At 44.4% G+C, this 18,026-nt stretch overlaps 1 protein-coding gene across 1 annotated transcript; it reads right to left on the bottom strand.

Moving 5' to 3' along the window:
• Positions 1–1,710: 1,710 nt before the first annotated feature.
• aimp2 (aminoacyl tRNA synthetase complex interacting multifunctional protein 2) lies at positions 1,711–17,922 on the bottom strand. The gene is made up of 4 exons (XM_072269146.1): positions 17,759–17,922; positions 12,993–13,199; positions 6,007–6,238; positions 1,711–2,223 (listed from the first exon to the last, which is right to left on the bottom strand). Exons 1-4 carry the CDS (start codon positions 17,891–17,893, stop codon positions 1,841–1,843), a joined length of 957 nt encoding a protein of 318 aa, XP_072125247.1. The 5' UTR covers positions 17,894–17,922; the 3' UTR covers positions 1,711–1,840.
• Positions 17,923–18,026: the final 104 nt, after the last annotated feature.

Below are 18,026 nucleotides of genomic sequence, written 5' to 3'. Positions count from 1 at the left end.
GGCAAAAAGGGGAATCATGTTTGGGGAAGGGAGTGGGAAGCACCAGAGAGACACTCTGTAATGCTCACTAAACCAATTGTTTGAAATCAAATGACCTTGCCTGCTGTCTCAGAGCTGGGTGTGTGTCTGCGCCACCCCCCCCCCAGCCTGTGGCATTCCTTCTCTGTCACCCATCCCACACCCCTCCTGCGGTGCTCCACCTTCACCGTTCCCAACATCCTCTGCTCCCGACAGATTTACAAGATTGCTCTCCACTCCACATTGACAAATACTGTTGTGCAAAAGTCTTAGGCACATATATAAAAATCATTCTTGGGGAAGTTATAGTGAACAGAATCACTAGAGATACAGTATGTGTATGAAACAGTAGGAGTGGTTGATTGGGGTTTCTGTTTGATTCCCAAATTCCTTTCCCTGGTAAGTTCTTGCCCATGTTTTACCACAGCTGCTTTGTCATGTTTCAGATCACTGAATCTACCCTATTTTCCCCCAACCATTTACATGAAACGTTGCCATAGGAAAGCAAAGATCCTCACACCTAGACCTTACTCTTTTCTCCCTGTTGCTATCAGGTAGAAGGTACAGGAGCCTCAAGACTCACATCACCAGGTTCAAGAACAGTTACTACCCCTCAACCATCAGGCTCTTGAACAAAAGGAGATAACTCCATTTATTTAAAGACTGTTTTATCTTGTTATTTCATGCTCGTTACTTATTGCTATTTATTTACACCTGCATTTGCACAGTTGTCCATTGATCCTATTTACTATTACAGGTACTGTACTATAGATTTACTAAGTACACCTGCAGAAAAATAATCTCAGAGTTGTATGTGGTGGCATGTATGTACTCTGATAATAAATAATACTTTTTTTTAAGACACAAGCCATTTTTATGATTTTGCTTGCACCGATCAAGGTTCTGCAGCAGCAGGTGGAAGTAATACATAGCTCCATCAACCCGACCTCGGGTGCTCTGCGGGGTTCTCACATTCTGCCAGTCATCGTGGAAGTTATCCCCCACCCCAGTGCCCACAAAGACGTGCTGGTAGGTTAATTGCCTATTGCATCACTGTCTGGTATGGAGGGGCCAATGCAAAGATTGTAAAGGGTTGTAGACTCAGCCAACTCCATCATGGGCACTAGTCTCCCGACCATTAAGGAAATCTTCAAAAGACAATGCCTCGAAAAGGCTGCATCCATCATTAAGGACCCTGCAGTACATGCCATCTTCTGATTACTACCATCAGGGAAGAGGTGCAGGAGCCTGAAGATGCATACTCGTTGTTTTTGGAACAGCTTCTTCCCCTCCACCATCAGATTTCTAAATGGACAATGGACATGCTCTCCTTTTGCACTATGTATTTTTAAAATATATCTCAATGTAAATTATAGTCCTGATGAGGGGTCTCTGCCTGAAACTTGCACTATTCCATATATGCTGCCTGATCTGCTGAGTTCCGCCAGCATTTTGAGTGTATCCTTTATGTATTACACAGACTGCTGCTGCAAAACAACAAATTTAACAACGCATCCGATTCTGAATTATTGCCCTTGGTGTAGAGAGGCGGCAGGAGATTTTAGAAGGGAATGCTAGCATGTGAAATAGAGACTAAAGGAAAAGGGTGGGGGGGAATGGAATTGACAGGATTGCTGCAGGAGGTACCATAGATTCAAATGGCTTCCTCCCATTTTGTAAGAAAATACAAGCAAATTGAAACTTAAGTGCCTTTAAAAATATTTATTACATAGTTTAAATAGGTATATCCTTGAGTAAATATTAAGAGCTAATTTTGAATGCCACAAGAATTAGAGGATAGTTTCCTTATAACCCATGAAATTTACTGCAATGGTTTCAATGCCAGATTAAAGCATGACAGATTCTCACATGACTTCACCCATCTCTGGATGTTAGCAGGGATACCTGCAAACCCTATCTCCAGTAAGGCACAGTACAGCAGCACATCAGCCAGTGTCAGGTCGGTTCCCACCACCCAGGGGCTCTTGTCAAGGGCAGAGTTCATGTAGCGCAGGACTGCTGCCTTCTCCTTGCTGCTTCCGTTCCTCAGCTGGAAGATGGCGATGTCCACCCAGCTGTCGATCTGTGTGGAGGTCACTGCATCATACTCGTGGCCCAGTAATGCGAAGAGGAAGCGAGCGACATTTCCCTCGCCTTCGATGCAGCACATGCTTTGGACGCTGAACTTCATCTGAGGTTTGGGCACTGCCAAAACAAAAATAAGAGCTGTCATGTATGGTGGATGATGACCTTCAGACTACACTGCCCTCACACCACCCACACCTTAACCCAATCCTAACAACTACAGTCCTAACCAACACCTTCCAGCCTCAACAAATCTCCCCATAAGCCCTCAGAAACCATCCCCCGACAGAACTGTACTCTCCCAAAAACACTCTCCTGGCCTTCAGATCCCACTCCCTTCAACCCCACACTCACATCCCGACCTTAAAAGATCTACAACATTAAACAATGCCCATGCCTACACACCCCAATGCTCAGAACTAATAATAAAAAATGAAGCCCCTACCCCGATAAAGGTCAGCGGAACTGGACGAGGGTAATGAAGGTGTGGGCCAGATCAAATTAGCAGTTTCTAGTGAGATGGAATGTCCAGTAATGGAAACAGCAAATACAACAGGGTTAATTATCCCACCACTCGCAAACTGACATGATCCAAAATCTCTATGTTGTTATCCAATGGACAAACTGACAGCTGGCCAATGTACAGGAATGAGGTACAACACCTGGTTGATATGACAACCATCTTTCACTCAACGCCAGCAAAACATTGACTTTAGGAAGAGGAAGGAGGGCAAATGTGTACCAGTCTACAGTGGGGGATTGGCAGGAAAGAAATTCTGCTGCTTTTAATTTCTGGGTGTTCTGAATGTTATTTGCTTATTTTTATTGTCTGAATGATTTGTTTTTCTTCCCCCTGCACAATGGGTGTTTGACGGTCCTTTTTAATGTGTTCTATTGGGTTTCCTTGTTTTGTGACTGCCTGTGCAGAGTCGAATTTCCAGGTTGTATATGGTATTCATACTCTGAACTTTGAATGGATGAGTTGTCTTATGAAGAAAGGTTGGAAACGCTCGGCTTAACTGAAGTACATAAAATCCCGAGGGGTTTCAACAGGGTGGGTGTGGGGATGTCTCTTCTTGCGGGAAAATCTAACAACATTTTGGATGGCACAGAAGTGTAGTGGTTAGCGCCAGCAATCCAGGTTCAATTCCACCACTGTCTGTGCTCTCTCTATGAATGGGTTTCCTCCAAGCGCTCCAGTCTCCTCCCACATCCTACAGACGTACGGGTTATTTGGTCACATGGGTATAATTGGACAACACAGGCTTGTTTGGCCGTAAGAGCTGCTACCCTGCTGTATCTCTAAATAAAAAAAAATTAACAAAAGGGGTTATTGTTTTAAAGTAAGAAGTTGTTCCTCAAAGAGTGTTTGAGCAGACTTTTGACAAGCAAGGGAGTGAGAGATGAGTACGAGCAGACACAAATGCAGAGCTGAGGTTAGAGCCAGCTACATGGTGGAACTGGCACAAGGGATCAAGTGACGTGCCGCGCTCTTTAATTTGTACGTCTACGTGCTTCCAAACTATTGGAGACTGTCAGGAATCATTCTGGGGTTAAATAATGGACGGCATTATTATGGATTATCTAAAATGAGAACCACTCTTTAGGAAATAAAACCTATACATAATTTCCAACTGTTACTTTGTGGCTACTGAAACCAAACATTGGGCATGGGAAATACTCTGTCCCACTGAATCTACATAGAGGAAGACAATGAATGGACAATGAACCAACCCATGAATACTACCTCACTATTTTTGCCCTTTGTTGCATTATTTATTTAATTTAATTTATTATATACGCTCATTGGCTACTTTACTGGGTACAAGAATGGTCTTCCGCTACTGTAGCCTAAGGTTCGACGTGCTGTGCATTCAGTGATGAACTTCTGCACACCAGTTGTAACGCAAGTCTATCTGAGTTACTGCCATCTTCCTGTCAGTTTGAACCAGTCTGGCCAATGCTGGAGGAACTCAGCAGGTCAGGCAGCATCAAGGGAAATAAACCTTCGACGTTTCAGGCTGGGACCCTTCATCAGGACTGGAAAGGAAGGGAGGAGATGCCAAAATAAGGTGATGAGGAAGAGGGAAAGAAATATAAGCTAGAAAGTGACAGGTGAAGCCAGGTGGCTGGGGGGAGGGGGTTGTAGGAAGAAGCTGAGAGGGGATAAGTGGAAAAGGTAAAGGGCTGAAGAAAGAGGAATCTAACAGGAGGGGAGAGTACTCTGACGAAAAAGAGAAGCAGAAGGGGCTCGAGAGCTAGAGTATAGGTGAGGGGGAGGGGTCAGTGAGGAATTGAAGAGTGACGGGGTAGGGGGAAAAAATTTACCAGTTTGGAGGCTACACAGACAGAATATCAGGGGTTGCTTCTACACCCTGAGAGTGGCCTCATCGCGGAGAAGAGGAGGCCACGGACAACATGTCAGAATGGGAATGGGGATAGGAATTAAATTGACTGGCCATCAGGAAATACCACTTTTTGCAGATGGAACAGAGATGCCCAACAAAGCAGTCCCCCAATTTATGTCAGATCTCACCAGTGTAGAGGAGGCCGCATCAGGAGCAGCGGATACTGTAGGCCCAAGAAGAGTTGCAGGTGAAGTGTTGCCTCACCTGTAAGAACTGTTTATGGTCCTGAATGGAGATGAGGGAGGTGGTGAATGGGAAGGTGTAGCATTTCTGTCACTTGCAAGAATATGTGCATGGAGGGAGATTAGTGGTGAGGGGCAAGTGGACACGGGAATCACTAAGGGAGTGATCCCTGTAGAAAGCGGAGAGTATGGGGAAGGTAAAGATGTGTTGAATGCGGAACCTCATGGGGAGGTAGGTAAGGACAAGAGGACCTCTATCTATGTTAAGATGGCAGGAAGATGGGCTGAGCATAGATGTCTGGGAAATGGAGGAGAACACGTCTGATGCCCTGGCAAGGAAAATCTCATCCTGAGAACAGATGTGGTGGAGACAAAGGAATGGAAAAAATGAAACAGCATTTTTTTTTTAAACAGGAGACAGGGTGGGAAGAGGTATAGTCAAGATAGCTGTGGGAATTGGTAAGTTCATCAAAGATGTTGGTTTTTGTCTCCACCTATGGTGACAGAGAGATCAAGAAAGGGAGAGGTGTCAAAAATGGACCAAGTGAATTTAAGGACAGGGTAGAAGATGGAGGCAAAGTCGATGAAATTGATGAGTTCAGCATGGGTGCATGAAGCAGTGGCAATGCAGTCATCAATCTAACACTGAAAGACTTGGGAGCATTACTGGGGAAGGCTTTAAACATGGACTGTTCCAGGTAGCCAACAAAAAGCAGGCATTACTGGGTCCCAGGTGGGTGCCATGGCTACCTGTATTATTGCTTTTTTATTTGCACTGTACTGTTGTCACAAAACAAATTTCACATCATAAATCTGTGATAATAAACCTGATTCCAAGTCTTTCTAGCTCAATCCCCATACTGTCTAATTTCCCTTCGGGTCCTAGCCTTGAAACACTCAGCCTACAGCCTGTTTTAAAGTCCAAGTTTCCCCAGATACAGATTTATAGAGTGCATTTAACTAACTGCATGCAAATTTACAGGAAAACAGGGATCCAAGAGGACTATTTATCTGATATTGCCCTTTTTTGCACTGCTTATTTAATATAAATTTTTAAAACATTTATTATAATAGATAGTTTTTAAAATTATATATTGCAATGTACTGCTGCAATAATAAATATCATGACATATGCCCGTGATATTAAACCAGATTCTGATTTTTAGCTTTTAGTCTAGGAATTATAATATTTTGCTCTGTAATCCTTGATGAAAGGAAATGAACTGGTTTTAAAATTGCTTCTAAATAGTAAACTTCAACAATTCAATCAAGAAACCTTTGTCAATGCTTGTATTATTATTTTCCTCCCTTACCATCCTTCCAGACAAGGGTGAAGCCCAGCTGATATTCCTGCCGGGACGGACAAATGCTTTCCTTTCCCAAACAGTTCCAGAGCTGGGAGGGAACGTTTTGCATGGTGGAGTGCACATGCACTGAAGGCAGCACCCGATATTGCTCAGACAGCAAGTTGTGTAGGACCAACAGGGACAGCGGTACTTCGGAGGGGTTGGCATTGATGACGATGTCTCTGAGGGCACCAGAGTTCTAAAATTAAGAACAGTTGTGAGTGTAACATGGTGCCACGCACAGCACAGGAAGACAGGCAAGGCATTTATCCACACTGCATCACAACCTTCTTCCCTTCATCTTTGCCCCATATACTTTGAAATTGTTTCACTGTAAAAATCCAGAGGGCTTCAGTGATAATTAAACTCTGTCTTTATATCATGCGGGATTTCCCGGTGGCCAACCACTTTAATTACACTCCCCGTTCCTATTCTGACATGTCGGTCCACAGCCTCCTCTACTGCCACAATGAGGCCATTCTCAGGTTGGAGAAGTAACACCTTATATTTTGCAAACACGATGAAATCTGCAGATGCTGGAATTTCAAGCAACACACATAAAAATTGCTGGTGAACACAGCAGGCCAGGCAGCATCTATAGGAAGAGGTACAGTCAACGCTTCGGGCTGAGACCCTTCATCAGGGCTAACTACCTATCACCTTCCAGCTTGTACTCTTGCCACCCCCCCCCCCCATTACCTTATTTTGGCTTACTCTCTTTCCTTTCCAGTCCTAATGAACAGTCTCAACCCGAAACATCAACTCTAGATGCTCTCTGACCCGCTGAGTTCCTCCAGCATTTTGTGTGTGTTACTCAGTCAGAATTGTACTCTTTTGTGACTCATGAAAGTTTAATTGACAAAAGAGATTAGCTTTATTTGTCACATTACTGTTGTGCTTTCTCCAAATACCCCAAATACTTCTAATTTTCATGTACTTCACTGGGTATGGACTGACTGGAACTTCCAGCAAAGTAGATACAAATCTAAGAAATTCTAAATACAATTCAAAGCCCCATTTAAAAACTGAATATAATTAAAAGTCAACAGCAAAGATGTAAAAATTAGCACAAATGAGTAGCTTGCATCAACAACCAACACAGTCCGAGGATGTGCTGGGGGCAGCCTGCAAGTGTCGCCATGCTTCTGGCACCAACGTAGCATGTCCACCTCACTAACCCTAACCAGCACATCTGGAAGGTGGGAGGAAACCAAAGCTCCCCAAGGAAGCCCACGTGATCACAGGGAGAGGGTACAAACTCTTCACAGGAATTGAACCCTGATTGCTGTAAAGTGTTACACAAACTGCTACGCTGCCGTAATTGGAAGAGACAAGAGACTACAAAGGTAGGAATGTGGAACAGAATGTTGGAGGAACACAGCAGGTCTGACAGTCGCTGTGGAAGCAGAGGGATTTGAGGACATTTCATGTCGAAACCCTGCGTCGGGTCTGAGGAAGTAGAAGAGGAAAAGCCAGTATGAGGAAAGGTGAGGGAGGTGTAGACAGGGATGGTAAGGATAGGTGAGGGGGGGGGGTTGATAGACAAAGTCAGGTGGGGAAAGTGGTGGCAGACCTGTGGCTGGTGGGTGATATCTATGAACAGATAAAGGAGAGAAGATAAAAGGAACAAATGGAGCCAGGTTTGGGGGTGGAGGGGTATAGAAGGGAATGACAGCGGCTGGAAAGTGACGTAGAGAGACAAGAGCTTGCTGCCATCCAGCACACATGAACACCCTGTCAGAATGCCCTGCCATTCCCAACTCCCCAACTCACTGACACACTCTCACCTTGCACCTTTTATTGCTGCAGTTTCGCATATTTATACAAGTGTTTGTTTCATTATAGTAGTGCCAGTAACATTATACTGTTCACCATAAACGTGCACCTCGCACTTCATGCCAACCTGTCAATCTTCAGGCCGTGTCTCTCAGGGACTTGTCTAAGATTGTATTTAATTATTTGAGATACAATGCCAAATAGGCCCTTCCAGCCCAATGAGCCGCACCATCAAGCAAACCATCTATTAACTCTATCCTATTCACAGGACAATTTCCAATGACCAACTACTAACTGGTACATTTCTGAACTGTGGGAGGAAACCCACATGCTCATCGGAAGGACGTACAAACTTATTAGAGAACACCAGAATTTAACTCCCAGCTCCAATGCCCCATGCTGTAATAGCGTTGAGTTATTACTACGCCACCGTGGCATTGACTCATGTTAATATTATTTAGACAATAGACAATAAGTGCAGGAGTAGGCCATTCGGCCCTTCGAGCCAGCACCGCCATTCACTGTGATCATGACTGATCATTCACAATCAGTATCCCGTTCCTGCCTTCTCCCCATATCCCTTCACTCCACTATCTTTAACAGCTCTATCTAACTCTTTCTTGCTTTTGAGTCTGTATGTGCTATGTGTGACTATATGTACTGTGTTTTTCACCTTAGCCCCAGAGGAACAATGTTTTGTTCAACTGTATACATGTATATGGTTGGATGACAATAAACTGGAACTTGAAAAGGCGGAAGGTGCTGAAATCTGATAAGGAAGCTCAGAGAGGATGGGCACTTAGAATTAGTTATGGGAGATTAGATTAGATTAGATTATGAGGACACTCAGTCCTCGTTTATTGTCATTTAGAAATGCATGCATGCATTAAGAAATGATACAATGTTCCTCCGGAGTGATATCACAAAAAAAACAAGACAAACCAAAGACTAACGCTGACAAGACCACATAATTATAACGTATAGTTACAGCAGTGCAAAGCAATACTGTAATTTGATAAAGAGCAGACCATAGGAACAGTTAAAAAAAGTCTCAAAGTTCCGATCGACTCCCGACAGTTCCCTGATAGCAGGCGGCAGAAGCAGAAACACTCTCTGCCATAAACCTCCAGGCACCGACAACTGTCAATGCATTGGAAGCACCCGACCACAGCTGATTCTGAGTCCGTCCGAAAACACCTAGCCTCTGACCAGCCCTTTGACACCGAGCACCATCTCTGCCGAGCGCAGAAGGTGTGTGGGTGTGTGTCCGTGTGTGTGGGGCAGTAAGAGAACCTGACTGGATTGAGCAGAGAGAGAAAGTAACACCCGGGGATGCAGATTATCCAGAAATGGAAAATTCAATGTTCATTCCATTGGATTGTACAATAACCATTATTAAGCCAAACAACTTTTCCAACTGGAGCAGGAAGTGCTGTTCTTCTAGTTTGTGTTTGGCCTCACCTAACTATAATTTAAAAACCTGTTTTCCTGGATTTGATGGTTCCAGAAACACACATTACAGGTACAGAAAATTCTTCAAGATGTCCTTTGCAGCAACAAGAGAAGTGACTCGAGTAGTAATTTTAGGAAATCTATTTTGATAGGGTGCCACAGTAGTGTAGTGGTTAGTGCAATGCTATTACAGCTTGGAGTGTCAGAATTCAGAGATCAATACTGGTGTCTTCCGTAAGGAGTTTGTACGTTCTTCCCACAAGCGTGTGGGGTTCCTCCGGATGCTCCGGTTCCCTCCCGCATTTCAAAGACCTACTAGTTGGTAGGTTAATTGGTCATTGTAAATTGTCTCATGATTAGGTTAGGGTTAAATCGGTGGGTTGAAAAGCGGAGAGACATGTTGGGCCAAAATGGCCTGTTCCATGTTGTATCCCCAAATAAAAACTATAAATACAAGGGGGGGGGGGCAGCTAATACACAGATTCCACTGGCAAACCTTTCCCCCAAATAGCCCATAACCTTCCATTTTTCTTTCATCTGTTCAAAGTACATTTATTATCAAAATATGTATAAATTATACAACCCTGAGATTTGTCTCCTTACAGGCAGCCACCAAACAAGAAACCCAAAAGAATCCATAAAAAAAGACTAACAAACACCCAAAGAGAGAGAGAGAGAAACACAAATCGTGCGAACAATAAAAACAAGAAACAGCATTCAGAATTAAATGGAGTCCATAGACAGGAAACCTGGCGCAGCCAGAGCTGGCACACAGCCTCACCCTTAGTTCAACACAAAGCAGGGCAAAACATCGCGAAGCTCACAGACATGAAGTCCAAAGCAGGACACAGCCTCAGTGCCAAGGACAGCAGAACTGACTCCACCCCCGACTTTGGTCCCGACGCCTGACGTTCTCAATCCATCCAGCCTGACATTTAAATTGTCCAAGCACCAGATCATCCTTTGCACTAGGACCTGGACCCCGTCACGTTGATATACTCTGGGCCTGCACCTGGCTGCTACGTTCTGGCCCGTACCTGTCTTCGAGTCTCTGATGTATCAGCCTCAACCATCACTCCCGGCAGTGTATTCTATCATCATCAAGCAGTGTGTCAAATGACATAGACAATCATGGACTCATGACCATGATTGTTCTTGGCAAATTTTTCTACAGAAGTGGTTTGCCATTGCCTTCTTCCGGGCAGTGTCTTTACAAGACGGGTGAACCTAGCCATATCCTAAAGAATTTAAAGTATTTCTATAAGCTCCCCTTTTGCTCTCCAAGGAATAAATACCCAGCCTGGCCAACTTCTCCTTATAACGAAGGCCCTTAGTCCTCACAATATCCTCCTAAATCGTTTCTGCGCTCTTTCCATTTTAACCACATCTTTCTCACAACGGGGTGACCAAAGCAGTACACAGTACTCCAAGTGCAGCCTCACCAATGACTTGTACAACGGCAACATAATTCAACTTCAAGTTTAATGATCATTCATCCATACATGAATACAGCCAAATGTCTTTCCACAGTGAGACAAAGCTGCTTCCTTTAGCGTGAGAACGAGTTTGTGATCCCGTTTTGTTCACACCTTTGATACTGTGGGCAATGTAACATTATATTTTTCCTTTCACGTCCTTATGGTCTCCAACGCAGCATTTTACGAGTTCAGAGTGCCTCCTCGATAGAGGCTGACAGTGAACATCCTGAATTACTCCTTGGGGCCAAGGTGCAAAATACATTACACAAATAGTTGCAATTTCAGAAAAACAGTCACAAAAAGAGAAAAAAATAATATCGCTCAAGTCCCTGAGTTTTTCTGGGCCAGCTTGTCCTTGCACTGAGTGAACACCAGAGGGCAGCACCAATGGGAGAGACCAGCTGCCAACCCCATATAAAATACTGCAGGTGTTGGAAATCCAGAGTAACACACACAAAAAGCTGGAGGAACTCAGCAAGTCAGGCAGCGTCTATGGAAAGGAATAAAGGGTTTGACATTTCCGGCCAAGACGCTTCATCAATATGGCTTCTGTGCGCTTGGTCGTAGCGTCCTTTACGTCTTTTTTTTTACAATCAGAAGACACTACTGAATATAAGAACATCAGCTATTACCGGTCTACCCCACAAGTGAGTTGCTGCATAGCGATGAAGTTACATTCCACATTGTTGCCTGCTAGCCACTCAGGGAAGAAGGCATCAGAGGTGGTGCGTAGTCCAACCAATGGTGCAAATGATTGTCTTGGATGTTTTTCTTGTGATCACAAGACCCTGAAGGACATGGGTAATGTAGAATACTGCGAACCTGGTTTACTGGTTCACTGGGGAGACCAACGGTAGGGAAGCTGCATGGCCTTGGGTTTTGTATTGATCAGGCCCTCATACTGAGGTGTCAACTGTTGCGGCCGTCCAGGGCAGGAGGCAGTGTGAGAGAGCAGGGGTGTGGTGGGCACGCTGAGTCCATGCTGGGTTAGGGGCTGGACCCTCCCATCAGTGCTGCTTGGTGAAAGATAAGCTGGACTGCATTCACCTGCAGCTGCATGTACCTATGAGGAGGAAGAGCAGTGGCTGTTCTTGCAGAAATATGACTCCAAGACAACATCCCACGTACCATCAATTTACAACCATGTGACCGTATGTTTTCCTGCTATTGTAATTATGTGCTATGTGTGCCTGTTGGTACTATGTTTGTCCTGGGTCTGGACAAACACTGGCTCATTTGGTAATATTCCCAAGGAGAATCTCACCTGGTCCCTCAACACCAGCTCCACAGCCAAGAAAGTCCAGCAGCGTCTCTACTTTCTGCGAAGGCTGAGAAAAGTCCACCTCCCACCCACCATCCTCACCACATTCTACAGAGGATGTATCGAGAGCATCCTGAGCAGCTGCATCACTGCCTGGTTCGGGAACTGCACCGCCTTGGATCACAAGACCCTGCAGCCGATAGTGAGGTCAGCTGAGAAGATCATCAGGGTCTCTCTTCCCGCTATTACAGACATTTACACCAGACGCTGCACCCGCAAAGCTAATAGTATTCTGAAGGACCCCACGCACCCCTCACACAAACACTTTTCCCTCTGCCATCTGGCAAAAGGTACTGAAGCATTCAGGCTGTGACGACCAGACTGTGCAACAGTTTCTTCCCCCAAGCCATCAGACTCCTCAATACTCAAGAGTCTAGACTGACATCTACATCATTTATTATATTGTAATTTGTCCTCTACTGTGCCTATTGTCTTGTTTATTAATTATTGTACTGCCCTGCACTGTTTTGTGCACTTTATGTAGTCCTGTGCAGGTCTGCAGTCTAGTGCAGTTTTTATGTTTGTTTTTACGTAGTCTAGTGTAGCCCTGTGCTGTCTCACATAGTCTAGTGTAGTTTTGTGTTCTTTCATGTAGCACCAGGGTCCTGGAGAAACGTTGTTTCATTTTTACTGTGTACTGTACCAGCAGCCCATGGTCGAAATGACAATAAACTTGACTTGGGGTATGGTTGAATGACAATTATACTGAACTTGATCAGGACTTTCAGGTTTCAGGTGCCAGGTTTTGACCCGAAACATTGACAAGTCTTTCCCCCGCACCCCCCACATCCCTCCCCACCCCAATGCTGCTCAGCCTGTTGAGCTCTCTAGTAGATTGTTCCCTGGTCCATATTTCAGCAACCACACTCACTTGTGCCGCCACCCTCAACTCACTTATCAAGAGTCAAGTTAAGATTCAAACCTACCTTTCCCAGTAGCGAATCTAAATTAACTGCAGTTTGAACTGTTGGCCCAGAGCAGGCATGGTTAATTTCTGCCACGTCCAGGTCAGCATCTGGAGTGAGAACAGTCTTTGCGAGACCATCGATGACAGCCTTCAGCTCGTACAAACGATTCAGCATCTCTGTCTGTCTTGATTCCAAATTCAAGAGTTCCTGAGTTTCATCTTCATTCTGAAAACCAAACAAGAAAAACATTAGGAACATTTAAGGAACTCTTAGAGACATATGGATGATATAAAAATGGAGGGCCATCTAGGAGGAAATGTTTAGATTGATCTTAGGAGTAGATTAAAAGTTCAGTGCAGCATTGTGAGCTGGAAGGTTGTGCATTAGTTGTATTGCTGCCTGTTGGAATTTTCTATGTACTAATTAGCTATACATTTTTTAATATCTTAGCAATGCCTAGGATTCCAAAATTGGTTGAGAAATGTATTGCCTATGAAAGATGGAAAATAAATACAAGCTCTTAAAAACAAGAGATTCTGCAGATGCTGGAAATCCAGAGCAATACACACAAAATGCTAGAGGATCTCAGCAGTTCAGGCAGCATCTCTGCAGGAATAAACTGTTGACATTTCAGGACAAGACCCTTCTTCAGCACTGGAAAGGAATGGGGAAGATGCTCTGAGATGAACCTGTTTATTCCTAGTGATAAGTAATCTACTGGAAGAAGTCAGCATATTGAGCAGCACCTGTGAGGGATGGGGAAGGAATTGCAAGGTTTCAACTGCCAACATCAATTGCAGTTTAATCTGTTTTTATCTTGTTCCAAACTGGAACTAATCCCACATGTTCCCCCCAGCCCCAATTCCTAGCATTCTAAGAGAAGACCTTAAGATTAGCTTTATTTGTAACACGTACATTGAAATATACACTGAAAAGCGTTGATTTGTGTCAACAACCAACAGTCTGAGAATGTGCTGGGGGCAATCCGCAAGTGTTGTGAGACAAGCCCACAATTCACTAACCCTAGCCAATACCACATCCTGTTTTTAAAAAACAGATTCCAGGATCTTTTCCAACAATTGACTTCAGGTGAACAGTTCAGTGGTTCTGACTGTCTTTCTCCTTCCTTAATGAGAAATATTTCTGTAGGAGTATTTCTATGTAATCTAAATTTCTTTTATTTTCTTGTTTGCAGTCCGCCTTAGTACCTTGGTATTTCTGGGAAGCTTTTTGCCCAATGTGAAGACAGACACTGAAGAATTTGTAGAATTCCTCTGCCAATTTTTAAATTCCCCATTATAAGAGCATCTGCATCTATCTGTTAGGGTTGCAAATGTGCTTTAGTCCTTCCCTTCTTACACTCAGTTTTTATTGCATATTTCCAGATTACTTTCACTTTCTATTTCTCCTGATCCATTTCTGAATCATCCTTTGCTAAATTCTAATTCTCCCAGTCCTCAGGCTTTTTGATTTACTGGCAATTTTAAGCCTTTTCCTTAGATCTTAATTTTAAATTTCTTCTGCAATTGGACCAAGTGTCCTTATGCTTTAAAAAAAAAAGTACATTTGTTGCTAGAATCTCCATTATTTCTGTAAGTGCAGGACAATGCCTGTCCACTGTCAATGTCAAACCTCAAAGTAAATTTATTATCAAAGTATGTATGTCACCACCTACTACCTTGGCTAGTTTGATATATACATATATCTTCTTATATATGAAGAATATACATATATCTTCTTATAGAAAAATAAATATAATAGAATCAATGAAAAAACTATACACAAAAAAAATGATAAACAACCACCATGCAAAAGACAAACAACCAATGTGCAAAAGACAAACTGTGCAAATAGAATAGATAAATAAATAACACCAAGAATATAAGCTGCAGAGTTCTGGCAAGTGAGTCTGTTGATGGTAGAATCAGTTCAGAGATGAGGTGAGTTTCTCAACACCCATCTAGGAATTCACCACTGAAATTTTTTCCTAAATTGATTTGCTAGTCTTTATATAAAGTTCTCCATGATTACTGTATTATTTTCATTACACGACCCCTATTTCCTTATTTATTTGGAGCCACAGGTGAGTGTCTGGTGGGGACCAAAGGTGAGTGAGCTGCCCCAAAATGGGCACAGCAAGCCCCTTCGCCAGAGGTGCCCCCCCACCCTGGACACCCTATAGACCCTGGTACACCGCTTCAACAGGCGGGCTAAACCAGGTGAGGGGTGAACAGGGGGCCTGTCCTAGCAGTTGAAGTCAGCTCCAGCAGACTGGGCCACGAGATCTACAGTGAGATCCAACAGCCAGAAAGGTGGTACTGCAACGCTCTGTGGATAACGAGGGGCATGACGAGACACAGAAGACGTCATGGTCAAACACTGCAACTAAGGAAGATCCCAGTTTGTGACACTTGTTCATACCACTGGACCCGGACTTCTGGGGTCAAGAGTGTGAACTGCCCCAGTGTGATGGATTTTCCACTTTAAAAACTCTCCCTCATAGATTTCCTGTCATCGGACACGACGGACAATCACATTTCCTCATTTATATCTTCCCCAACATCTCTGTAACTATTTGAAGGCCTAAAAACAGCAGCAACCAATGTTTTTTTTTCATTTATTTTTACGTAGAGAGAGAGCAGGAGAACCGGTCCTTCTGGCCCAACAAGATGCCGTCCAGCAACCCACCTACTTAACCCTAGGCTAATCACAGGACAACTTACATAACCAATTAACCTACTAACTGGAACATCTTTGAACCGTGGGAGGAAACCCACACGGGAAGAATGTACAAACTTTCTTAGAGAAGGCTGGAACTGAACTCCAAACTCCGACGCCCCGAGTTGTAATAGTGTCACGCTAACTGCTACACTGCCGCTGCATCCCGAGTTGCCTCTTTGCTCCATGCCAACAGATCCCAACTCTGTATCGCAATTTGCTGAGCAAGGTCCTTTTTCAATTACTGTATCAACATCATGCCTCCTTAAACAGATCACCCCACCTCCTATTCCTGTGCATCTTTCCTAAATGTCAAATACCCTCGAATATTTAGTCCCCACCTTTGACAGATACACTGTGCATTTTGATGTAGTGTCTTTAAAATTGACCCTCGAACATTCCATTTCAAATCCTGACCCTATACATTACTTACCTCCATTTCCACTGCCTATGGGATGCACGCAAGGTGCGACATGAGCAAAAGAGCTACAGACACACAAGAGGCTGCCGACGATGCAATCTGGATCAACAGCACTTCCGCTGGAGAAACTCAGCAGGTTGAGCAGCATCTATGGGAGGAACGGGGCCGTCGAAACCCTGATCAGGACTGATTGTGAGGAGGAGAGTTATAGGAGAGGAGTCCAAGGTGATTGGTGGATTGGGAGGGACTGACAGGTTGCACCAGGAAGGGAAGGCAGAGGTGGAGCTTTGAAGACTGCAATCCCTCCCAGTGTGCTTACCAGAGAGATCACCCTATCACCATAACATGCTAATTTAGTGCACAAATGTTGCAATGTACCAACACCATTTGTGTTTACATACTGTGCATGTGTACATGTAGTTTAAAAATAAACTCTTTAAATTTGTAAATACTACTTTAAATGTCCTCTGGGATTTTACGTCCATTTAAGGGGCAGCAGACATTTGAAGCAGAGATTGTCGTCAGAAACCATCACAGAATTGAACAGGAGTATCAGCTTCGGCATCTACATGCTGCCAAGAACATTTCAATGAGTTGCATGAGCCTGATGTGGAGGCTCCAATGCACAAGATCGCAAGAGATTGTAGACTCAGCCAGTTCCATGAAGGTAACAATCATCATTAAAGACTTTAAGTATCTGGGACATGCCCTTTGCGCGCTATTGGGGAGGTGGTACAGGAGCCTAAACAGCTTCTTCCCTTTCATCAGATTTCTAAACCTATGAACACCCACATTATTCATCTGAAGCACTATTTATTTCCTTTATAATATATAGTTTTTAAAATGTCTTTGCACTGTACTGGTCCCGCAAAATGACAGATTTCCCGTCATAAAATTCAGTGATAATAAACCCGAAAGGGTTCCAGCACAGATGGCCACTATTCGAATCACAATCAACCACATGTATTATCAGAATCAGAACTAATCCAGCCACTCCCATTTCGGAACACCTTACATTCCGTCTGGGAACACTGATTTCTCGAACTTCCGCTAATGCCCCCGACCCCTTACCCCCCTCCTTCACCATTTTCCTCCATCCCCTTTTCCCTCTCTCCCCTTATCTCCTTGCCCTCCCTCTGGTGCTCCTCCCCCTTTTCTTTCTTCCATGGCCTTCTGTCCTCTTTTATCAGGCTCCCCCTTCTCCAGCCCTGTATCTCTTTCACCAATCAAGTTCCCAGCTCTTTACTTCATCCCTTCCCTCTTCAGGTTTCACCTGTCACACCTGGTGTTTTTCTCTCCCCTCCTTTTAAATCCACCCCTCGGCCTTTTTTTCCTCCAGTACTGCTGAAGGATCCCAGCCCGAAACGCTGACTCTACTCTTTTCCATAGATGCTGCCTAATCTGCTTGGGTTCCTCCAGCATTTTTTGTGTGTGTGTGTGTGTTACTTTATTTCCGGCATCTTCGGAAAGCTTTGTAAAATTATTCCCTTTCGGTATTCAGGCGTGACTCAGCTCAGCGAGCCGGTTCGGGGGAGGCGGGAGGCGGGAGGCGGGAGGCGGACCGGTCTGCCAAGTGGCCTGCACCGGCGCAAGCCTGCCCAACCAACCCTCCTCGATCTCCAAGGGGAAGAAAAAAGCCTCTCACCTGAGCTTCCACGGTGGAACTGTGGAAACTGGACAGCTTGTACATACAGGTGGGCAGCTCCACCATGCCATCGCCCAGATGATAAGACTTCACCTCGTACATCGGCACTGCTGTGGAACCGGGAACGCACGCCATGAAAATCTCCCGCAAACCCTAGCGGCCACCTCGTCCCGCCCCTCCGTTCACTCTATTGGCCGGCCCCCGCCGCCTTTGAATTCCCGTTGGATAAGCGAGCTGTCAAACATAAAAATCAAGGTCAATGTAAGAT

The sequence above is a fragment of the Mobula birostris genome, chromosome 9, assembly GCF_030028105.1.
Source record: "Mobula birostris isolate sMobBir1 chromosome 9, sMobBir1.hap1, whole genome shotgun sequence".
Classification (NCBI taxonomy): Eukaryota; Metazoa; Chordata; class Chondrichthyes; order Myliobatiformes; family Myliobatidae; genus Mobula; species Mobula birostris.
Note: the sequence above shows the minus strand (reverse complement) of the source record. Positions and strands in the feature narration are given on the sequence as shown.

Bases quoted from the DNA above. Each gene is read 5' to 3' on its own strand.
- aimp2 (XM_072269146.1), bottom strand. From the start codon at position 17,893: ATGGCGTGCGTTCCCGGTTCCACAGCAGTGCCGATGTACGAGGTGAAG. The intron at 6,239-12,992 runs GTAGGTTTGAAT...TCTTAATTTTAG, and splicing joins TAGATTCGCTACTGGGAAAG to AACTCTGGTGCCCTCAGAGA. The intron at 2,224-6,006 runs GTAAGGGAGGAA...TTGTTTTGGCAG, and splicing joins CACCCTTGTCTGGAAGGATG to TGCCCAAACCTCAGATGAAG.